The 23,949-nt window shown below is 56.4% G+C and overlaps 1 protein-coding gene across 2 annotated transcripts; it reads left to right on the forward strand.

Moving 5' to 3' along the window:
• Positions 1-3,786: 3,786 nt before the first annotated feature.
• Positions 3,787-23,203, forward strand: LOC111158205 (CDC42 effector protein 4). 2 transcript variants are annotated; one of them, XM_022520124.1, is made up of 2 exons: positions 3,787-3,993; positions 21,218-23,203. In XM_022520124.1, the coding sequence occupies exon 2, from the start codon at positions 21,324-21,326 to the stop codon at positions 22,401-22,403; it is 1,080 nt and encodes a 359-aa protein (XP_022375832.1). In that variant the 5' UTR covers positions 3,787-3,993; positions 21,218-21,323; the 3' UTR covers positions 22,404-23,203. The 2 variants fall into 2 exon arrangements, with proteins under 2 accessions (XP_022375832.1, XP_022375833.1); XM_022520125.1 differs by lacking the exon at positions 3,787-3,993 and adding an exon at positions 4,956-5,005.
• The last annotated feature ends 746 nt before the right edge of the window (positions 23,204-23,949 follow it).

The following is a 23,949-nucleotide window of genomic DNA, read 5'->3' on the forward strand; positions in this document are numbered from 1 at the left end:
TTTCCCCCTGGTTGCTTTTCTTTCCATCTTTTCGGGGGCCCAGGAGTGTTTCTGGTTATCAAGGGCTGCCTCCAGCAGAGCTGGGTGTCTGCCCACCCCTCTCCAGAGACAATGGCAGAAGGCTCTGGGCGAGCCCCCTCCAGGGCCACCTGGAGCCCAACAGACTCCTTTATCAGAAGTCCAAGACTGCCTCTTACAGATAATGGCATTTGTTCTTTTTCTGTTAGCTCGATTCGGGGAAACACCGATGAGAATGGGCCCCCTCTCTGCCCAAGTGGGGGGATGCTCAGGAACAAACGTGTTCCCAGAGGTCTAATGTGAGCCCTTCATTCAGAGACCAGCCGGCGACCACATCAGGAGCCCTCGTGGGGCCCCAGCCTGAGGCTGAAGGCTGGCCTGCGTTTTCTACCAACCTCCCCCCACCTCCGTGAGGTAGGGACCCACGTGCCCTCCATTTACTGATGAGCACACTGAGCCCCCCCCCACCCCCCGCCAGGAACCCAAGTGACTTCTTTCAGGCCATACAGTGACAGTTGGGATCTGAACCCAGATTGGCCTCAGGCATCTGAGTTCTCAATGGAGAGCGGCAGGCCCTTGGAGCACCAAGAGGAGCCCAGAGCTGGGCTTTCTTGCTTTTCCCCAGTGTGTATGTGTGTGTGTGTGTGGGGGGGGTGGTCACTTGGTGGTTGAAGCTTGGGGCTTCAGAAATCTGGACACCACATGAAACATTCCTTCCAGAATCCATGTTTCTGAGACTCACTATCTTTAGCTGAAGTCTATGCTAATTTTCTGAGGAACCCAGAACCCTGACTGTATCTTTTCCTCCCATCCTTTTCTCCCTCCCAGATAAACAAGGTTTTTCATACCATCTCCCACCTCCCTGGAAATGTCCCAGCTCAGTGGTCAGGAGAAGCATGTTAATAATGGGACAATGCACAGTGACCCAGAACCTCTAGTTGGTGGGGGCAGGGGGCGGGGTGTCTGTCTTTTCCCCTGGCAGAAGGATAGAGGAGGGAACCCAGAAGCTAAAGTCTGACTTAACAATGATAACAGAAACCAGAAACCTTACTTTGGACTTGACAGTTCACAAAACAAGGTCACGTGCTTTATCTCCTTCCATCCTCCTGATAACCTCCTAAGGTTGTTTGTTACTGTCCCCTTCTTACAGATATGACTCAAAGAGACTGAGTGACTCCCCCAAGGTCACACAGCCCAGATGTTCTGACCCCACATCTGGACTCATTTCTAGTAAATTCCATGGCCTCTCTGTTCTGTCTGCCAGCCCTTGACCCACCTTATCACCTTCTTTGGGTCCTGCTCAAGCTGACTGCTTACCTCCTGTCTCCAGAGAACCCCAGCCTGGTGAGCAGCCTGTCTCCCTTGCCAAGGAGGGCCAGGGGGCCTCTGAGACACAGCGCCTCCCTCAGCCCCTTGAGAGCCTTGGGACCTGCCATCCTGGGAGGATCCCTAACCCTGTAGATGGCCCAGCAAGGTCACTGTCACCAGACAGAGCTCAGTTTGACGCTGGAGCTACAAGTAGGAGAAGAGGGTGTACAGGGCTCTGGACTTTGCTCATTCATTCATCTGCTCAATGCACGTATGCCGGCGCACACTGGAGACTCCAGTGCCCATCAGACATCGTCCCGTCCCCAAGAGCCTGTGGGGATGAACTGCTGTTTTACTCTCTGGGTTCACTGGCTGTCCCAATGCCCTGATGTGGGTTAAATCCCTCAGAAGCAAAAGAGCCCCCACCCCAGAGGTGGACTTTCCCCCATGGTGGGGGGCCTTGCCCTGGGGATCTTCCCAGGGTGCCCAGCAGAGCTTCCCTCTGCCCTGTGAAAGGGCTCCAGGTGGTTCCCTAGAGTGGGGAGCAAACAGGAAAGAGCGCACAGGGTGGGCAAGAATAGCCAGGGGCGGGGGCAGGGCCTCAGATCACCAAGGCTCCAGGCTGTGCAGACTTCAGGCCCTGGTGATGTGCTGAGGTTTCCATCCTGGACCACCTTGGCTAACCCCGGGGCGGGGAGGGATGGTGAAGGGACTCAGAATAGATGGGAAGCCATAGGTCAGGTCCCTCCAGAAAGTAAAATGACCTGCCCAGAGTCCTACTTGATGGCAAACCTGGTTATAGCAACTTACTGGAGTGGGCTCTCTACACAGACACAGGATTAAGCCACCCACTGTCATGGACCGCCTTCAAGCTGGGGCAAAACAATAGGAACTAAGACGCCCAGAACCCAATGTTAACAAAGGAGGAAGGTGTGTGTTTGGGATGGGTGGGGGCCTTGGGAAGCAGGGGGTGGGGCAGTTTAAGGATCAAATAAACCCAAACCCTCAGGGCAGGCCCCAGCAGCTCCAACAGGCGGAGACACACGCCCAGGCCTAAAAGCTTATAGGTCAAGTTACAGCAGAGGTGCCGTTAAGACCTCAAATCCCTCTCCAACGTCAGGGGCTTAGAGCTTGCCAGAAATTTCAAGGTAGCTCTTCGAGCTTCAAGTTCCTCATTTTGTTAACTTCCTCTGATCATCTGTAGACAGGTCTGAAAATTCGGAGCAAAACTTACCCAGAGTAGATACGTAGGAGGCAAAGGTCCCTAGAAATTCACAGGTCTGGGATTCCAAACATCAGGGACAAGTGACACTGTCTTTCAATGAAGCCTCCCCACCAGGGTCCTAGCAGTGCCATGGGGACCAGTGTCCAGCATCACCTACTGAGCTCCCTGGGGAGCCAGCCGCGGTGCACCTCCTGAAGGCAGGGTTGAGTTTTACACATCTTTGCCCCAAAGGCAAACCATAATGAATGGAGCCTCCCTCGCAGAGCCCTGAATTCGGATAAGGAGCGGCAGAATTACACAGGGGTGAAGACTTTGTCCTGGAGGTATGCTTAATTGCTGTGTAATCTAACTGGGAAGGCCAAGCCCCAGACACCTGTAAAAAGGAGAACAAACTGCTGAACAGCTGGCCCTAAAAGACAAAATCATGCGTTAAAAATGGAGGCAAGGAGGGAGCGTAGGCAGCGCCCCAGCCAATCAGGTAAGTTTTCACGGGACCGTTAAGACTAAGCTGTGGTTTCAGGACCGCCAGTAATGGGGGGAAGAGCTTCCAGCTGGCAGCAAAGTGGGGTAAAGCACCAGCCCAAAGGGACCTCCTGTAGGGTCCCACAAAAAGCCACCTGCGTTGGAACACACACCATCTCCAGGCTTTATTTTTATTTTTTTTTTAAGATTTTATTTGTTTGATTTTATTTATTTGTTTGACAGAGAGAGACACAGCGAGAGAGGGAACACAAGCAGGGGGAGGGGGAGAGGGAAAAGCAGACCAGGCCTGTTCCTCTGGGGCTTGGGAGTTCATCGTCCCAGAGGTTCACTCGGAGCAGAACTTGAACGTAGTCTCCGCGGATACTTAAGCGGCACAGGACTCGGGCCTCCGGAAAGCTGGCCGATCAAAGCCAGGTCACCCCGCCCAAACCCCCCTCTTGCGCCCGCTCGGGGCTGGCCTCGCTCCGGCCCCTCCCCGCCCCTCTCGATCCCAGGAAGGGTCCGGGACGGAATCCACTGGCCTAGCAGCGCAGACCCACGGGCTCCCGTCTCCCGTGGGTGCCGGGCCGGGAGGCAGGGGTCCGGGAATATTGGTTCCTGGACACCGCCGGGGCTCCCCGGGACCCCAGCGCCCCAGCTCCCGGCCGGCCTCCCCACATGGAGCTCCGACGGTCTCACACCGGCAGATTTGAACCGAGGAGGCCAAGCGGCCGGGCGGGGGTTCGCAGCCGCCATTGGCTGCGGCGGCGCCGTGACTTCAGCGCGGAGGGCGCGGGCGGGAGGGCGCGGGAGGAGCCTGGAAGGGGAGTGTCCGGGAGGCTCGCCGCCCAGAAAGCCGGAGAGCCAGAGGGAAACCGACGCCGGCGCTGACATGGGCCTCCAGCCCCGGTGCCGCTCGGAGCCCACGGAGGGGACAGCGCAGCCACGCCGGCCCGGCGCTCGCGTCTCTGGGGACCCAGGTAGGCGACAGCCGCCTGCGCCCTGCGAGGCCTGGGTGGGCTCGAGGCCCCCAGAGGGGCGGAGAGGATGGAAAACGCCTGGAGAGGATGCCGAGGGGCGGGGAGGAGGGCCCAGAGACCCCCACTCCTGTGCCCGCCCCCGGGTGGAAGGGCTGGGCCGGGGCGCGTGCGGGGCGGCCCGGGTGTTGGGACCCGGAGCCGCGCACCCGCTGTCCGAGCCGATCGGGCTTTGGGGAGGAGGGGCGGCCGAGAGCCGGGGAAGCCGCGCTCCGCCTCGATTTCCTTTCCCCAGACTGGGATTCGGCGTCCGGCCCAGGGCGCTGCTGGGGCGGGGGAGACGGGGGTTCCCGGCTTTAAAGGTCCATCCGCGGGCGGGGAAGTGGGGCGTGCGCCGGAGCGGGCAGGGGCACCACAACCGCCGCGCGCTGCCCGCCGTCTCCGCGAGGGGGCGTGTGTGCGCCCGGAGTTCTCCGTGGACAAGAGCCGAATTCTTCGCCTGTAGTGGCGGAGGCGTGCACACACGCGCTCGCTCTCGTACACACACTGCAGCACACGCCACCCAGTGTCCCCGGGCCGGGGAGGAAAGAGGGAAGGAGCTGCCTAGAAGGGACCGGCCGGGGAAACAAACACTGCTCTCCCCAACCCCCGCCGGGCTCCCGCCCCGCCCCGCCCGCCGCCTCAGAAGACCTGGAGGCCGCGGCGGGGGAGGCCCGGGCGGGAGAGGCCGCGGCGCCTCCGGGCGGGGTGGGGCACAGCCGAGCCCGCGGCCCCGCGGAGGAACTACGCGCGGGGTCGGAGCGCCGAGTGCGCCCCGGGCCAAGCGCTGCTGGCGGGGCCGACGGCCGCCAGCGCTCGGTTAATAATTTAATCACCCGCTTGGGGCGGTGGAGCCGCGGTCGCAGCCGTCGGTGGCTCCGCCCCCTCCCCGGAGCGCCCCCAGCCGGCGGGTACAAAACTGTCCCTGTCGCCGGTGCGTACCCCGTCAGCTGCCCTGCGGGCTGGGCCGCCGCGGGTGAGTTCGGGACTGGGGGAGCCGGGCGAGAAGCGGGAGCCGGGGCTGGAGGGCTGTAGCTGGGCGGGTTCCTGGGAGAGGACTGAGCGGGAGCACTATGAGCGTGTGTGTGTGTGTGTGTGTGTGCGCGCGCGCGTGTGGCTTGGGGGGGAGGGGTGCTCTGCTAACTCAAACCAGATTCCTGGTGTTTCCCGTAGAGATACTGCAGCCCGGGCTTTGGAAGTTTTCTTTCTGTCGCTAGGAGAATGGAGGGGAAATACAATGCTTTCTCTTTTCTTGTCGCCCTTTGCAATCTGACTGGCTCCCACGCCCTCCGCTGCGGCCGCGGCGCCTATTCTTGGCCGGTGTGTATCCGCGCGGTTGTATGGGGAAAGGGTCCCCTAGCCGCTGCAGCCTCCTGCTTCTCTCTAGAGGGTTTGTGGTGCTGGAGGGAGGCTCTCCCTCATCCTCACCCCCGGCGGCCATCTGGACCAGGGGGAGCTTTCCCCCTGCAGCCAGCGTAAACAATGAGGGACCCCGGCGCAGGAGGGCCCCCTTGTAATGCAACTTCTTGGAACAGTCAGGGTTTCTAATAACTCCCCGCCGCCTCCGCCCCCTTTCCGAGGCTGGGGTGGAGGAGGGGACCACCAGCAGGACGGACTGAATTTTAAGAGAACAAAGAACAGGGCACAAAGGAAGGGGAAGCCGAGCTGTGGGTTTCCCCCAGAAATGGGGAGTTTGCTGGCCCAAGGCTGGGCCCATCCAGGCCTCTAGGTGGCTCCCAGGCTCCCGGAGCTGTAATGGGCCGTTCTCTGGAGTCTTGGGAGGCTCGCTGCCTGTGAGGTAGCTAGGACCCACCAGTGTGGGGGTGCCATGTGGTCTTCGGTTTTCACCAGTTGGCCTGTGTGAGCTGCCCATGTGACTGATTAGGGTGTTTATCTCCTCCAAGTGTGGACTTCGCCCCTCTCCTCCTTGAGTACAGCTGCTACTTCCCACAATGGGGGCTTCCGTGAACCTAGGGGAGATAGCCCAGTGGGTTCTGGTCTTCCCACCCGGGTCCTGGCAACCCACGCAGGGACTGGGAGCGGGCTGGTGTGATCAGGTGTGTCTTTTCCCAAGAGGTGGCAGTTTGGGGTGAATCCCAGCCCTTCTGATGTCTCTCTCCTGAGCTCACAGACCCCTGCTCATTGTCGAGCCAGGGTTCATATAAAACCCTTCGCTCAGGCCTCCGCTTGGAACATTCCGTTATCTGGGGTTTCTGCCATTTTTTCTCTTGACCCCTCTTTTTCGCTTTCATTGCTGTCTTACACATGCCCACCCACCAGTGCTCATCCCAGTCAGGTGTGCGGACCCCAACTGACTTCTGTTCTCCTGCCCCTTAGATACTGACTGTCCAGCCTTCCCAGGACTGGAGTCCACCGAGTCCTAAGCGAAGGAGAGTCTTAATTACAAAGTGGGCCGGCTCTCCCACCCCCAGCCCCAGCAGATGTTGACCTGGGAGAGGAATCTTAGACCCTTCTTGATAAGTCAGGCGCTTTCCCGGAAGGGCCCCAGATTGGCTCTGGTTCAAGGATTCCAGCCCCCTCCACCTTTGGAGCGGCTGATTGATTTCTGTGGCTGGGACAGGCTGTGCCCAGGTGTGGCAGGCAAGGTGTTTGATATTGGCCAGGCTCGCGCGTCAGCTTTCTCTTTCTCCCTCTCCCCCCTCCCACACTCTCCCACCCTATCTTTCTTCCCTTATCTGGTTTGGGTCGGTGGGAGTGGAGAGCCAACAACTCCTGCTGGGCAGTGTCTCCAGCTTGGTTCTGCTGGGCTGGACGTCCCACAGGCTCAGAGCAGCTTGGCCCTAGGTGGGGAGGGAGGAGTCTGTCCCTCGGAGGAACAGGATCTGGGTTGATGCCAGAGATAAGGCCTGGGGGCGGAGGGATGGGGCTTACGCAATCTTGCCCTGGATGCTGAGAGAGGGCTGACCCAAGCTTAGGTCTTCTGACCTACGTCCTGGAGGCTTTTCCTCAACCTTGGGAAAAGGAACCAAACTCTGGAGCCAGCTGGCAGAGTCCTGAAGGCCTGCTCTGGAGAGGACTTCTGGGGTGCTCAGGGGAGGGCAGACCCGTGCCAGCCTTCTCCAGACAGGGAGGTGGATGGTGGCTCCGGGAGGGACTGGTATGGGGCTGGATGTGGCACTTGTCTGTTCGCCGTGCGTGACAAAGGAAGTTGAAGCTATTAGTTTCCCACATTCCCACTTGGCGTGTCCTCGAAGCTCAGGTTTAAAATACGCTGCTTGTGGAGCCTTGGGCTCCCTTCCAGAAACGTACATCAGCGTCTCCCCCAGGCACTGCCAGCTTGCAGCTTGGGGCTCCGTGCCAGGGTGGCAAGCCCTGGCATCCAGACCCCTCCACCTTCTCCAGGAACGGGGGCACTGGAAATCTCTACTCAGCCTCCCAGGCTGAGGAACGGGCTCCCTTTTGGGCCCGGCAAGGGCAGTGTGGGGCGTGTTCATGGAGGCAGGCTTAGGGAGCGGCAGGGAGGGGGTGGGGGGGCACATCTGCAAGACAGCAGTGTCAGGCAAGAACCATCCCTGAGTGTGTACTCAGGAACAGCCTCTCTTGCTCACCCCTGTTGGCTCAGGCTGCTGTCTTCTGCCCTGGCCATGGGGGGCTGGAGGGACCTGGGAGAGCCTCCAGGTTCTCCATACACCCGTGTCTGTGCCGTTCTTGGGGTGACTGAAGGTGAGCTGCCGACCCCAGCTTCAATCTTCCCGGAGTGGCTGCGCAGCCAGGATCTGCGCTCCACCTTCTGCTCTTGCCCCTCCTTCATACCCTCAGACCCGCTCCCTGCAACCCTTCTTTATTCCTTACAGCATTGCCCTTGACCCTGAAGCAGCAGAAGGGGACTAGTGCCCTTGGCCCCGGAGGACACAAAAGGAGCCTTTTCTGGGCTCCACTGTAGCCTCTACATGTCTGTTGAGAGCTGGATTAGGTCCTATGGACCAAGCAGTGTTTTATTGGGGGGAGGGGTGGAGAGTGTGGAGGGTTTGCGCCTTATCAGTTGCTGGTAGCCCCCAGAGCGCCCCCAGATTCCTGAGTTATCCAGCCCTCATCCTAGAGAGTAAGGGCAGGGAGCTATTTTATCCCACCTTTGTCTCATCTCTCCCCACCCCCCATCAAGCTGAAATCAGAAAGAGTGTTAAGTCCTGTCTGAGAAGCCAGGCTCTTCCCTCCTGCAACACGAAAGATCGGGAAGGTGGAAATCAGGTGGGCAGGGAAACCAGGTGTCAGGTTGCTGGATCTGTGGCTGGGGGAAACTAGAGTCCCCCACGCCGGGCCTCAGAAGCTTGGAGTTTCCGTCTCGCTGCAATGCCTCATCCCGGGGACCCTCCAAGGACTTCGAAAAGGGTCAGCCCTGGAGCCTTTTGGATGGGGTATTGTCAGATGACACTGAGGTAGGTGTCCCGGGTTCATCACGTGTCCTTCTGAACTTGGCCAGAGCGTCGGTCACTGGGGGTGCTGGAGTTTTCCTCCTGCTTCTCCAGATACAGACACGGGGTATGCACTGAGAGGGAGAGAGAACACGTCACAGCACCTCCACGGCACACAGGTGAGCGCTCACCTCCTCGGCGGTGACACTGGGAGGTCCGTGCTGTCATGGATCAGATCACTTGGAAAGCTATAAGCTAGTGCGGAGCAGGCGCCCCATGTGGCCAGGCCGGGAGGCACCTGGCTCCCGGGTCCATGCTCTTTGCCTCTACCCTGCACGCACCCTGGCAAGGCCAAGACCCATTCGCAGCCTGCTCTGGAGCGAGTATAGATCCATTTGTCCCCTCCAAGAGCCAAGAGCCGGGAGTGTTCTCTCCATTGTCCCCACTCCTCCGCTGAGCACTGTACACTCAGGAGAAGGGAAGTGAAACCGAACAGGGCTTGGCATATTTGATTTCAAGCCCAGCCGCGTTCTTTCTGAGGCAGGAGCTCTGGGCGGGAGGGAGGAGCAAGGGGGCCCCTCCCAGGTGAGGGAGACCTGCCCTGCGCTGGGGCTGCTGATCCGGAGCCCCCCACCACCCCCCTGGCACCTCTTCCTCTCTCCCAGCTCTTCCTCTGTGATGGCAACCCGGTGCTTGTATCCATCCGTCTGTCCCGGGACAGGCTGGGGGAAACACATCTCCAGGAAGAGCGCCTCCACTAGCCGAGTTGCTGAATGCCCTTGAGTCACTGGCTCTTCATCTTGACTCCCTTGTAGCTTCCTGTCCACCCCCGCCAAGGGGTCATGGGTCATGCCTTCTCTTTTTTTCCAGAGCTGTTTTAACTCCCAGGTGGTGAGGAGGCTTTCTCCCTCCCGCTCCCAGTGCCTTCCCTGCCTCCCTCCCCTGGCCCAGATTAGGAGGGAGTTGGATACAGGGATAAAGGTGAAGGAGCTGGAGGGCAGAGTGGCTTGTTCCCAGCCCTGCAGGAGCAGGGCAAGGCTTCTGGTAGCTGGCTGTGGTCTGTGTTTCCCAGGATTTATCTGCACTTTTCCCTGGAGTGGCGTGCCCAGACTAGAGACATTTTAACCTGAAATGCTGTGTAGCACTATGTATCCTGGGACACCTGGGTGGCTTGGGTGGTTAAGCGACTGTCTTTGGCTCAGGTCATGATCTGGCTCAGTGGGGAGTTTGCTTCTCCCGCTCCTTCCGCCTCTCCCTCCTCCTGCTCGTGATCTCTCTCTCTCTGTCAAATGAATAAATAAATTTTTCTAAAAATGCGTATCCTGTGGGTGTTCGTGCATCCAGAACCTTCAGGGGCCCCAGCATGGCTTCTGACCCGCCCTGGTGCCCCTTCTGGTGGAGGGGGGAAAGCCCAGGGTTCAAAATCAGGCAGATCTCAAGACCCTTCTCTCTGCTCTGTCCCTAGCAAGTGTCTGTGGCCTGGGGACTCAAGGCAATCTCTTAGCCTCAGTTTTCTTATCTGCGAAATGGGGTGGTGATAACTCAATGGGATTGTGGGAAAGAAAACAGGATGGTGTTATTACTTTTATTTATTATTATTATTATTATTATTTTGAAGATTTTATTTATTTACTTGACAGAGATCACAAGTAGGCAGAGAGGCAGGCAGAGAGAGAGAGAGGAGGAAGCAGGCTCCATGCTGAGCAGAGAGCCTGATGTGAGGCTTGATCCCAGGACCCTGGGATCATGACCTGAGCCGAAGGCAGAGGCTTTAACCCACTGAGCCACCCAGGCGCACCTATTTATTATTTTTTTTAAAGGCAGTGTGTAGTCAGGATAAAGCAGCTGCTTGGTGCGGAATGAAAGCTCAGGGAATGTGATTTCTGTTTCTCGTATTTGCGGTGACCCATGGTCCAGGAAGGGCCTATCTATCTGAGATCCACAGGTCGGGGCTAGGATATCCCTGCCCAGAGTGGCTTCCTAGGCACCGGCCTGAGAGCCGCCACAGGCCAGTCTGGGAAATGTTATTCCACAGTTCCCTTGATTACAAGTCACTGTCTGAGCGAGGTAGGACAGCTGCTTCTGTGTTTTCCAGCCATTAAAGGGTAAATTAAGCTATAGCACATTTTCCCTACTACAACTGAGCCTGGCTGAGTTACTGGCTTCATTTGTTCATGAACTGTAAGAGCTGTAAGTTCTCTGAAATGAACAGGAATGTCTCTGAATCCAGTGGTGAGCATCATGGTTCGCAGAGATCCTTCTAGAACAGCACTGCCTGTGGAGTACCACGCTAGCCACATAGGTAGCCTTCCGTCCTCTGATAGCCACATTTTAAAAACTAAAGACCGATGAGATTAATTTTAATGTTTTATTTAACATAGTACATATCTAAAAGATTGCCATTTCACCTCATAGTCATAAACAATGAGCGAGATGTTACATTATTTTATCGTAGAAAGTCTTCAAAAAATCCAGTGTGTATTTCGCTCCTGTAGCACATCCTCACTTGGATGCTAAATTTCACAGATACTTAATCTGAATTTGAATCTCCTGAAGTTCGGGGCCAAAAAAGCAGATTCATTTACGCAAGTATGTTTTAACATAAGTTTTCCCAAAACTGCATCTAGCATCAATTTTTAAGTTTAAATATTTAAAATAAAGGATTGTGTGACCAGCAGTTACTTTATTGATTGCCGGAAGTTGAGAATATTACTGTCGAGCGCCAAGAATAGGTGCTTCCTGTCAGCAGTGTTATTCGATGTTACATTGGCAATTGTAGCAGATGTAATAAGATAAGAATAAAGAATGGAGGAGACAGAATTATTACTAGTTGCAGATGATGGGCTTGTCTAGTTGCAGGGCCCAAAAGGTCCAACCCTAACGTTGATTGCCTGTGTGCTAGACAGTCCAAGTTTAGTAGGGTGGACATTAAATATGTATAAATCAAGATTGTAGCTTCCCCATTTACCAGCTATGATGGTCAGAACCTATAGCTGTGGAAAAGCAGCAGGAGGCAGAACCCACTTAGAACAATAAGAGGGCATTAAATGACCCAGAATAAACATGACCAGGACCGTGTACGACTTGTAGGCAGAAAACCCACCACATTTCATGGAGGGTATCCAGAAGACTTGAGTCAATGGCCTGAAGATTTGATGTGGCAATCAAGTCTATTCTTCTCCAAGTTTATTTCTTATTTCCTTTCTGTTCAACATAATCCCACCAGGATTTCTTTGGGGATTTACGTTTTTAAAGTCCATCTGGAAGAGTAACAACATTAGAAAAAAAAACAAGAGCATTTTAGAAAAAAAAAAAAGTTAAGTAGGGATGTTACCCTACTAGATGCTCAAACACGTTTTACAGAGCAGCAGTGTAGACCTGGTTTAGAAATCAACAGATCTGTGAACACAAAGGGGAGTCTGGAAATACAGTTGTGAGTAGGAGGTATCTGTATATAAAGAATTGTATAATACTTTTTTAAAAAGTCCTACAAATCCATTGGAAAAGGTAAAACCCTTCCCCAGAAAAATGGGCAAATGATTTCAACAACCCATTCCCAAGAGAAAGGATACAGAAGCCAATGATAACAGGTTTTAAATGCTCACCCTCCTCAATAGTGAAAGAAGTACAAATTACAAGTTTGCAGGTGTGCTGGTTACTGTTTGTTTTTTTGTTTTGTTTTTTTATTTTATTATTTATTTGACAGAGAGATCACAGGTAGGCAGAGAGGCAGCAGAGAGAGGGGGGGGAAGGAGGCTCCCTGCTGAGCAGAGAGCATGATGCGGGGCTCGATCTCAGGACCCTGAGACCATGACCTGAGCTGTTAGTGGCTTAACCCACTGAGCCACCCAGGCGCCCCTTGTTTTTGTTTCTAACTAAAGAAGGTGTAACACCTAGTACTGGATACCATCATCCTGTGCTGGTAGAACTGTAACTTTCCGGTAAACTGTAACTGTAACTAGAACCTTCTGGAAAACAAGTTAACAGTAAGAAACAAAAAGTTACTTAACTCACTTATATGTATCCTCTGGAATAAGGACTTGTGCCAACTTAGCTAGGAAGGATTTTTGTTACAGAGTCAGACAAAATGGAAATAACCCAGCATTCCTTAGTGGCCCACTGGGTATATAATTCAGGAATTTAGTACTGAATTTAAAATAACTTAGTTTAAAATTTGTTAACGTGTCAATATTTTCACCCAAATGTGAACAGTGGATCTCTATTTATCTACCTGCCATGGAAGGTTCTGTAAGTTTCATATATCATTTCCACTTTTAATAACTACATTTTAAAAAGTAAGAAGAGATAAGTGAGATTAATATATTAGCCCAACACATTCAGAGTATTGGTTTTTTTTTTTGAGGCGGTGGTGAGGGAATGAATGGTGCAGGGCAGGCAGAGACAGAGGGAGTGGGGAGAGGGAGAAAGAGAATCCCAAGCAGGCTCCACACCCAGCACAGAGCCCTGTATGGGGCTCGATTCCACAACCCTGAGATCATGACCTGAGCCAGAATCAAGACTCTCAACCAACTGAACCAGCCAGGTACCCCAAAATGTTATCATCTTAACATGTAATCAATAGCAAAATGTAATGAGCTGTTTTGTATTTTTTTTTTCATTCCAAATCTTTGAAGTCTTGTTGTATGTTTCACCCCTTAGCACATGTCCGTTTGGACCCCCCACATTTCAGATGCTCTGTAGCCGCATAAGGCTGGTGCTGTCCCATTGGACAGTGTAGCTATAAATTATTTAATAACCCCTAGAGAAGCAGCAGAAGGCAGAAGTCACTGAGAAGGCATGGTACAGAGTATGTGGAGTGAGCCCTGCTCTGGCAAGAGCCTGGTGTCCTGAGGAGCTGGGCCGGGCCACCCTGCTTCCCACTCCCCCAGCAGGGATCCCCGGGGGGACGCAGGTATTGGAACTGGGCCTCGTTCACTTTTGCTTTCTTCCAGGAAGCAGGGAGTATCCATCTCCAGGAGATGGGATCTGCCTAAGCGTGGCTGGGCAGTGGCACCCTTGGGTCAGGGAGCCTGGTCGGGATGGGCATGCAGGCGGGTGGCCGAGCGAGCACAGGGCACCCAGCCTGGTCAAGGCTCTGGTCTTCCTTCTTGGCAGGGGAAGGCCCATGAAACACACAATGGGGCCTAGAGTAGGGCAGACCTGAGAAATGTTGGAGGCAGGGCCTCGTGCTGAGCCCACTCCTAAATGTGCTAGGGGAGTCCTGCTCCAGTGGGTCCTCCCCACCCCCCACATCTCCCCTCCCAGGGAATCCAAACATGGGGAGGTTGCTCTGAGCAGGAGGCTGAAGTGAGATCCTAAGTAAGGAGAAGCCCATTTGAGCCATCCCTGAGAGCAGGTCTCTGATGGGAAACCCATCCAAGAGAGTCCTGGTTCCAGGGGTCTTCAAGAACCAGCCTCCCCAGTGCCATCCCACCCCCATCTTCCATGGGGACATTCTTGGCTGGGGACATCTGAATGGGCCAGGAGGCCTCATCTCATTCAGGAAACCGTGTATCTGAGGTCAGCCGGAAGTGAGCTTAAGTCACCATTTAGTAGCTGTGAGAGTGATCTGTGTGGGGTGAGGCCGACGCCATCTGAGCCTCAGTTTCCCTTTCTGTAAAATGGGGGCAATCTTGACACCCTACTTGCAGGGAGAGGGGCATGAGTTTCCCCTTTCCTAGCACAACACCTGGCATGTGGCAGACACCGGTAAATGATAGTATTGCTCTGTCCGCACAAGACGTGATGGTTGGCTAGTTGTGGGAGCACTGTGAGTGCTGGTGGTCCTGTGGGACCCCAGCCTTTTTCTCTGCTCCCTCGAAGCCTCCCGATGAGCTGAGCTAGGGCTGTGGAAGCAGCAGAGGCAGAACCTGCCCAGGGCATCTTGGCTAGGATCCTGCTGTGGGATCACCCACGTGGGAGGCTGGTCTCCAACTTGGAGCTTTAGTGGCACTGGAAATTGGCCAGTCTCAGGTGACGGTGTAGAGGGGATGATCGTTATCTTTCTTCTCCTGCTTAGTCAAAGAGGCTCAAGCATCAGGAAGCAGCTGTTGGGGAGCGAGTTCTTTCGGGGGAGTCCTAATCTCCGTGTCTCCCCTTGGTTCAGGTTGCTGTAGATTGCCCCCTTCCTCCTCCCACAGGACTTGGAATAAATGCATCCTTCCAGCTTGGGGGCAGGGAGGGAGGGACAACAGACATCCCTGGTGGGGGTGGGGGTACATATTGGCGCAAAGAGAGCGAACCCAAGACCCGAGACCCAAGCTCGGGGCCTTGTACTGAGCCTGAGAACCAGCCCCTTCTGAGATGGTGTTGAAATGAACATCTTTCTCTTAAGCCTTTGATGCTTCGGGATATTATTATTATTACTGGTGTTGTTATGAAAATAGCATTGCCACATTAAAGGAAACAAACAAAATGCCTATGTCCTCTCGAGCTTGACGTAACTCCTTTAAGCCTCTGTTGGTGTAGGCTTGGATCACTCTGTGTAGACCAGGGTAAGCCCTGCCTGTTTCTCCCTCCTCCCATGTGATGGCCCATGGTCATCAGTGGCCCATGTGGCAGCCCAGTCTTCGTGATCGCCCTCCTCCTCGTGGCTGCGTGTCAGTCGGTTAACAGCCAGTTCCTTATTCCGGGCTGTTAGGTGGTTTCCGGCCTTTTGAGATTATAAAGAAGGCTTCTGTGCATATCTGGGTATGTGACTTTCCCCTCTGCTTTTTGAAATCGTTCCATAGGGTAGGGCTCCCATTGGAGAAGTGGCTGAATCATACTCATTTTCAAGCCGTTATTTAGGGAAACCACAGTAGTGGCCAGAGTCCTGGTGTGGTGACAAAGGCTTGGCTCCTGTCCATGACCTCGGCGGGTCCCTTAATGTGGCTTCACCGTCTCTGAGAGACTGGTTGCTCCATTCCCAGGATCTTAAGGAGATACTTGACACAGAAACGCAGGTGGTACAGTGAGGGGTCACGAAAGACCATGTTCCCATTCTGAGCTTTTTTTTTTTTTTTTAAAAAGACTGTTCAGGCTCAAAGACCGGTGCTTCTTAATCTCCCGGTGCAGATAGCACACTTTCAAATCTGAGGGCTTTTGCAGGGCACGTGAAGGAAGTAAAAGATTCCAAATAGTACCAAAGTCAGCTAAAAGGATACCACAGCCCCCGTGGAGGTTCCTCCCGCCCGCCCTTTGTAACAGTGTGGATCGAAGTGTCCCCAGCTCGCTCCCATTCACGGCAGCCCTTGTCTCATGGCTAGAGGGAAGCTCTCTCTGGCCTTCGGCTGGCACGTCTTCTCTTGTCAGGCTAAGGCTGCCAAGTGTTCCAGAAAGCACCGACTCTCTCTCTGGCCACACAGGCCAGAGCCCGTAACCTCTTCTGGGGTCCAGCGGCCCATGTCTCCCCACGCTGCTCGCATGAGCCCTTCTCTGTGTGGCTCCAGAGGGCAGTCGCCGTGTGGCAGATGCCTCCCCGCCTCGTTCTGGCCAAATGAACCTCTCCCTGGTGGTGGCATGTCAGTTGCATACCTGGCAGAAGGGTCCGTAGCCCACTGGGTGAGACCTGGCACCGCAGAAGGCCTGTGGCGCTTGGCATGGGGCCTGGAAGGCCTGGAGTCCCCTTTGATTCTGCCTTTTCTCTCTTCCCCCCTTTTGGCCCTCGGCAGTTCCTAGCGTTCCTACCTTCAGAACGTGCCCTGAATACGCCCCCCCCCCCCGGTCCACCTCCTCACCATGTCCATCTCCTGGCCCTCATTCTCTTTGCCGTGAGCCTCTGCTTGCCCTCCATGCCTGCAGAGCCAGCCGCTGTGGAAAGCTCCAGATGCACCGATTGGATGACTTCCCTGCTCAGGAACTACCTGTTGGTTTCCTTTCATACCTAGAACACCATCTGAGCTCCTGCCAGGCCGGTGGCCCCTGGGTTTTCATTCTGTTCCTCGAACTCCACCAGCTTCTTCCCACTTCTGGGTGTTTGCAGGGGCTGTGCTATCGCCCGGTGGCCCTTGACCTGCCTGGTTCCTTCCCATCTTCCCGTTCCTCAGCCCACAGAGCCCCTTCCTCAGAGGGCCCACCCCCACCCCGTCCTGTAACACCCACATTGGCTCCCGTTTCCTCATTTCCTTCCCTCTGGGCACCGAGGACTGCGAGAGACTGTCTTAGTTGGGTCCGTAGGGCCCTGTTCCCCTGCCCAGCCGCATTCACAGTACACACTTGCCCCAGGAAGGCCGGGGGCCTATCCAGCTTGTGATTCTCACTGTCCTTCCGCCTTCAGGGAAATTGACGGGTTGCAGGAATTTGATGAATGAATGAATGAGTGAATGAATGAAGCCTCCTGTAGCCATTCGCAGCCACGACAGGTCGTCCTTTACCACGTACTCCCTTCTGTTCAGGCATGTTGCTCAGGGCTGGCCCCGGATGGGCGTTAGGACAGCTCGGCGGAGCCGATGGAGGGACAGCCACCCAGGGGCGATGCGGTGGGCGTTGAAGCGTGTGTCCTCTGAGGTAGGGTGACCCGCAGGACAGCTGCAGAAGTGGGGAGCTTGCCCCTCTGCCACCGGAGAGCTTAGTTCTATCTCCTGCCTCCGTCGGGCTGCCAGCAGCTGGCCAGGGCCTGGGTGTTTGGGAGCTGTGGATTCGTCTAGTCTGTCCTTCTGTCTGTCTAGCGGCTGCTGGACTGGCTGATCTGGGAGGCCGGTGCTCTGTGTGTGACGGGCCAGGAAGGATGGGGGAGGGGTCCAGGCGAGAGCTGTCCTCTGGAGTCCCAGGAGCAGAACTGAGCCGTGGGTGTGGTCGGGGTAAACCAACCCAGGGGCCTGGCCTTCCAGGAAGGGCTCCCTGCTCCTGCCTTAAAGGAATGTTCTGTGGTTGGTGGGGTCAAGGGTAGGGGAGTCTAGTCCCATCAGATGCTGGGGAGAGTGAGGGAGAGCTGTGAATTCCTGCTAGGGTTTTCCTTTGCCAGGAAAGTGGGATGTGGCTTCCGGGCTGGGGTGAGGGGTGCCCTGCCCTGGGCAGGCTGTGGGGAGTGGCCGCCCTGTCATCGGGCAGCCTATTTTAGCCACTTCCCCAGAGCTGAGTCATCTCACTTAGCAACGCCCCCTGCCAGAGACACAGCCAGCTCTCTCTGGCACGATCCCCTTCCTGGTGGGCTCTTAGGTGTCCTGACCGCCCCCTGACCTGCCCGGCCACCTGCTGGTCCTTAATCTCAGTATTCCTCACCCCCACATTGTTCTGTGTTCAGAGCTTAGGGTTCTCCACCAGCCCTGAAGCCTGGCAGGTCGGGTCTGACTGAGCTCTAGGATTCCAGAGACCCAGACCTGGCCCAGATTCCAGGATTCCTAGCTAGGCAATGGGACAGGTAGGTGACTCGTACAGGCCCCAGCTCTCTTGAGACTTTTTCACGCTGGGTATTGGAGATGCTTTGGTTTTTTATGAGCCAAAAACCCTCCTTCCCACCCCCAGAGAGTGAGACCACAAGCAGAAGATAGCATTGGCCAGACTTTCGCTTTCTTTCTGGGGCGTAGGGCCGAGCCAGGTGCTAGGGGCTGACCCTCGGGTGTCCCTGCTGGCCTCTCTCACCTGTTCTCCTGTTTTTGCCCACCAGGATAGAAGTGGGGGCTGATGGGACCCTCCTGTCCCATAGTCACGATGGCCAGAGTACCAGGCCCCTGTGAGTGGCCACAGAGCTCTTTACCAGGTCTGCTGAGGCCCTGGCTGCTGGGTCCTGTGGTTTGTCTTTTTCTCTGTGAGGAGGAGCACTTCAGAAGGGAAGTGGCTTCAGAAGGGGCTGGCTGCTCACTGGGTCTGGGGATTCCTGCCATTGCCTTGAAACCCTTCCCGCAATTCTGCAAGTTCATGTCTGTGTTCCCACGATTCTAGCCCTTCATGCCCCCTGCCCTGCCTCTCCTCTTTCTGTGTGTGTGTACGTGGTGAATAGCAGAAGTTTTAATTCCATAGCTGTGTTCAGAACTGTTTGCGCCCCCCATCCCGGGGACATTTGGCAAGCCTGGAGATGCTGGAGACATTTGAGGAAGCATCCAGACTCCTCCTCTCTCTGGGCTCCCCTGGCCCGGAAGCAGGCGGGGTGGGGGGCATTCTGTGGGTCATGGTAACTGATGAGGGGCGCTACCCACCAAAGGCCAGAGAAAGGTCTGGAGCAGAGTAGAGAGAGCACTAGACCAGGAGACCAGCCTCTCGCCCAGCTCCACCCTCTGGGGCACAAACCTGGATAAGTCACTTGGCTTCAGTACGCCTATATTCTGGGGCTACCCTGGGTGTCCCTTCCCTCCCAGGTCTCTGAAATCCCAGGACTCTGTGATTAGAGGCAGACAGGTTCATGAGCCCTCTCCATTCTTGCTTGGTGGGTGGCCGTGGAATCCTGAGGGGTTCCCTAGTGTTAGAGTGTCCCTGGAAACCTGGTTTGGTTTCCTTCCGTTCCTACCAAGTCTGAAGCCAACTGCAGACTCCCTTTCTCTTTTTTAGCCACAGAGAGTTTTCCCCCAAAGGTTGGCCTGAGAGCCCATGGCTGGCCCAGAGGGTCACATAGGGTGACCCTCTTCTGAGCAGTGGTGAGGGGATGACCCTGAGGCCAGTACTTTCCATGAGTTTAAGAGTCCACAGACTATGGCCCATGGGCCAGATTTGGCCCACAGCTTGTTTTTATATATAAAATTTTATGGGGACACAGCCATATGCTTTGTTTACATACGGTCTGTTGCTGCTTTCTTGCTATAAAGACAGTATCTTCCACAAAGCCAAAAATCTCGAATCTCTGACCCTTTATAAAAAACATTGGCCAGTTGGTCTAGCTGACGCACGTCTAATTGTTCAGAGGTTAGATCCCAGGACGTGGGCTGGAGGGACGGTTCAGGTTAGGGGTGAAGGAAGCTAACTCGCCTGAGGATTTGGTGGGGAGAAGGAGGAACAAGAGGAGGGAGAGCTGACGGCCAGAGTGGGTCATCTCAAGGCCATCCAGGAAAGTCCTTCCTTGGCTCGGAGCCCAGCCCAGGTCACCTGTGTGGCAGGTCTGCGCCGGTGCCTGGCTCCCACCGCACATCCTACAGGACTTTGTTTGCCGGAGTGACAAGCGTAGGACTGCCCGGGGCTGGCACGGGGTTGGGAGGGGTGGCACTTGCTTGGGGGAGGGAGCCGTCAGACTGGGCGTCAGCAGCTGGACCAGGAGCGAGGACACCAGGGGAGGGGGTGGTTGGAGGACAGAGAGGTCCGGCCGGGAACCCCGGAGCGGTCTGTAGGCAGGACAGAGGTGTTGCCTTCGGTGGGTCCGCTCAGTGGGCGTCAGCGGTGAGCAGGTCCATCAGACTCGCTCTGGAAGCTTGTGTCCAGTGGGCAGGTTACAGCCAGGTGGGCGGGAGTAGAAGGAGGGAGCCGAGTCTGCGGGAGCGGGGATGTCCAGAGTGCTGGGAGGCCAGAGGAGAGGTGGCCGAGAGGGCGTTTCCCAGAAGTGACGTGTCATCTGAGCCCTGAGGGTGTTGGGTGAGGCAGGTGACAGGGTATTCTACCAGGGACCTGCATTTGTCCAGTCCTGGAGTCCAGGAGGCAGCCGCCCAGGGGCAGGGGGCCCAGGGCAGAGGTAGAGGACAGCAAGGAATGGCATTGAGGAGGGACGGAGGCGAGGACTGGTGGCAGATCCAGGGGTCTGCGCTAGGGAGTCCTGGAGGGGTTTTGTTTTAGATAAAAGGTGACGAATGGTCTGGAGAGGGGCAGAAGGGGAAAAATGGGCATCTTCCGGGCTCGTGTCAGGGGTCAGGTGGGATGTGGGGGGCAGCGTTGGGGAGGAGGAGGAAACCAGTGGGGTACCTACGTGGTTGTTCTTTGCGGTGGGAAGGGTAGGGCTGCCATGAAGGTAGAGTTGAGAACTGTTGGCAAGACTGGGGGGCAACAACCCATCTCCCCACCCTTCTCAGCCCTACACTACCAGCTTTAGCATTTGGAGCCGGTTGCTCTGGAGGACAAGGGGACCGTTTGGCTCCAACACAGGACCTCATTTTGGTGCTTGCCAGGAGCTATGTGGGTGGTTCCTCTAGCTTTCAGATGGCCCAGCCTCTGCTGGGGGTCTGAGGATCTCGGGGCCCAATCATCTGGACCCTGTCCGCCCCCCACCCCGATGGTTAAAGAAATCAGGCGCAGTTGTCTTCATCTCCAAGAGGCACAGAGTGAGTCTTCGGCAAAGAGCTTGGCCCCACGGTGGAGAGGTCGCAGGCGGGTTCCTCATTTATGAGACACCCAGCAAGGACTAGGAGGCTGGGGAGCTGGTCCTGTGGGTCCCGGCAGCCCCACCCCAGTTCTGATTCAGAAAGTGAGCCTGGCCGCCCACACACGGGGAGGAGGTGTGTCCGGCAGCGTCTCTCTGGGGCCTGTCCTGTCGGCTCCCTCCTCGGAGGACTGTGTCTCAGGTTGAAGTGTCCCCTGACTGCAGGGATTGAGGTCAGACAGCAGGAAGGACTTACAGCATGTGTCCAGCCCTGGACTGCCACGTGGACTCGCCTGTGTACCTCCATCTCCTCCAGTGTGGTCGCGTTCGCTCCGGTGGCACCCTGGCTTGGGGGCAGACGTCGTTCTCGTGGGTTCAGGGGGAGTATGTCTGACCTCCCCCCGGCTTTGTAAAAAGCGCTCCCCTGACCCGAGTGCCTGGGCAGGGCTAGGGCAGGTAAGGCAGGGTTGAGATGCCCATTGCTGATGGCCGCCTTATTTCACAGGAGCTGGTTTTGGTGGGAGGGTTGAGGTTTGAGTAGCAGCCTCTCTGGGTCACTGGGCTTTTTGGTGCTGTGTGGCCAGTGGGGGTTAACCCTTTGTCTGCTGTTCTCTCCTTACAGCCCTATGATCTCCTCCACGTCACCCCCTCTACCCGCCGGACTTGAGATCTGACCCCCCAGCCGCCTGCTGTGCCCCCGGGAGCTCCCCCGTCATCCCCCGAGCAAGATGCCTATCCTCAAGCAGCTCGTGTCCAGCTCGGTGCACTCCAAGCGCCGCTCCCGCGTGGACCTCACGGCCGAGATGATCAGCGCCCCCCTGGGCGACTTCCGGCACACCATGCACGTGGGCCGGGCCGGGGACGCCTTCGGGGACACCTCCTTCCTCAACAGCAAGGCCGGCGAGCTGGACGGTGAGTCCCTGGACGAGCAGGCCGCCTCCTCGTCCTCCAAACGCAGCCTCCTATCCCGGAAGTTCCGGGGCAGCAAGCGGTCGCAGTCGGTGACCAGGGGGGACCGGGAGCAGAGGGACATGCTGGGCTCCCTGCGGGACTCGGCTCTGTTCGTCAAGAATGCCATGTCCCTGCCCCAGCTGAACGAGAAGGAGGCGGCCGAGAAGGGCTCTGGCAAGCTGCCCAAGAGCCTGTCGTCCAGCCCCGTGAAGAAGGCGAGCTCCGGGGAGGGCGGCCAGGAGGAGGTGGGCGAGGGGGAGCTTGGGCCCCGGCGGAACGGGGCGGCCGCCCCCCACTCCCCGGACCCCCTCCTGGACGAGCAGGCCTTCGGGGACCTGACAGAGCTGCCCATCGTGCCCAAGGCTGGCTTGGGGCTCAAGCACGCCGAGTCCATCATGTCCTTCCACATTGACCTGGGACCCTCCATGCTGGGCGACGTCCTCAGCATCATGGACAAAGAGGAGTGGGAACAGGAGGAGGAGGATGGCGGTTACCATGACGACGGGGACGCAGCACCACACAGCACCCTGCAGGCTCCCCTGACTGCGGCGGCGGCAGAGGCGGTGGCGGCGGCGGCGGCAGTGGCCCCCCCAAGGGCCAGGCAGGAGGGCGCGGCCGGCCCGGACCTGCCCCAGGACGAGGGGTGGGCGGCGGCCCCCAGCCCCAGCTCGGCCCGCAGTGAAGGCAGCCACACCACGCGGGACAGCAGCTCCCTGTCCAGCTGCACCTCGGGCGTCCTGGACGAGCGCAGCCCAGTCCCCCGGGGCCCCGAGAGGGCCCGGGCCCCACTGTCCCGGCAGCCCGACAAGGAGTTCTCCTTCATGGACGAGGAGGAGGATGAGGAGATCCGCGTGTGAGGGGCTCCCTGCCTCCCTGCCCCCAAGCCACCACCCCCCTTCCCTGCCCCGTCCCCTGTGCAGGGCAGCCAAGAGCCCGGCTTAGGTCGCAGACCCTGGACCTCCCGGACGAGAGGCGCTGGTGGGGGCCGTGGGGAGCTGGCCAGGGCTGCAGGGAGCACCCAGCCCTTCTGAGCACTGTGGGACAGGCGGGGGCTGACAGAAGGAACCGGCTGACCCTTTCCTCTCCTCGCATTCCTCCTGTGACCGGTGGCTTGTGGCAGGAGGAATGGTGGTCCCAGGCCCCCAGCACCCCCCTGTCCCTCATCCCAGGTTCATGCACCACAAGCCTGGAGCCCCTCGGAGCAAAGCCGGACCGAATGTGTGCACTAAACGCAGTCCCTTCTAGGGGAAGAGAACAGGATGGGGAACGAAAGGAGGCCTCAGGCTTCTGGAATTTTCTAGAAGGGGCTCTTCCAGGAAGACACTAGAAATAGGTTGGGCACTGGCTTCAACATTGATTTGTTTGTTCTTGTCAGGTTTAAATCCTTCCAGAGTGGTATCTGGAACAGTGTTGTTGTTAGGTCTGCTGCCAGAAGGAAAATCAAATCCTTTTTAGAAAACCTTTAAACTAAGTGCTTCCAAACTTTATTTAGAACCTGTGGGGCGGGTGTCCGCACTCGTCTGTCCCTCCTCCTGCCCCATAGCTATTAACAGTTGAAGGCAGCCAGTATAGAAAGTTCCTGGAAAATGACTTTTTAAAAAATAATATATCATTCCTATGGAGGGATAAAAGCTTTTTTGACTGGATCTCCCCCCCCCCCCCCCCCCCACGCACACACTACTTCCCCTTCCTTCAGGCCTTTGTGCGGGCAGAAACCCTCCCCCACTTTGGAGGGCCCTAAGGGTATATAGAGTTGCCAGATGTAGCAACAGAACAAAACTAGAATGCTGAGATAAATTAGAACATCAGGCATACAAAGGAAAATTTTTTAGTATAAGTATGCCCCCTCTGTGTTTGATACATACGCTAAAGAAAAAGACGATTTGTTCTTTTGAAATTCAAATTTCTCTCTGGTCCTCGTCACCCTGCCCCAGGGAATCCAGTGGGAGTTTGGGTGTATGGCCCAGGGTTAACGGGTGATTTTCCGGTCCTGGGAACAAGCTAACCTACCCTCTCCTGTCCCCTCCCAGCTGGTGTGAGGAGGGGGACCGACAGACGTACCACAGGACCCAGCCTGGGGCCAGCGGGCGTAGCTGCTCTAGTCTTCTGTGTTTTGTCAGATCCTGATCCAGACACTAACTTAAATTCCTGATTTCCGGCCCCGTCGGTGCTGTTTCCAGTAGCGTGGCTCCCACTAGGGGAGGAATCAGAACGGGCTGTGCGGCCCCCGCCAGCTACCCCTCAAAACCCATCCAGACTCAGCGGTCAGCTCCAGATTCTAAACTGTATATTTTTTTCATGGTATTGTTAAAACAGTGAGGAAACATTAAAAAAAAAAAAAAAGAAAGAAAGCCCTTAGGCACACCAGGTGTCTGCCTCTGCTTCTGGGGAGAGCTGTTTCAG

The sequence above is a fragment of the Enhydra lutris genome, unplaced genomic scaffold (assembly GCF_002288905.1).
Source record: "Enhydra lutris kenyoni isolate GAN:26980312 unplaced genomic scaffold, ASM228890v2 scaffoldscaffold57, whole genome shotgun sequence".
In the NCBI taxonomy this organism is placed as follows: domain Eukaryota; kingdom Metazoa; phylum Chordata; class Mammalia; order Carnivora; family Mustelidae; genus Enhydra; species Enhydra lutris.

What these genes read in the sequence shown, in the direction of transcription:
- LOC111158205 (XM_022520124.1), top strand. Translation starts at nt 21,324, where the DNA reads ATGCCTATCCTCAAGCAGCTCGTGTCCAGCTCGGTGCACTCCAAGCGC.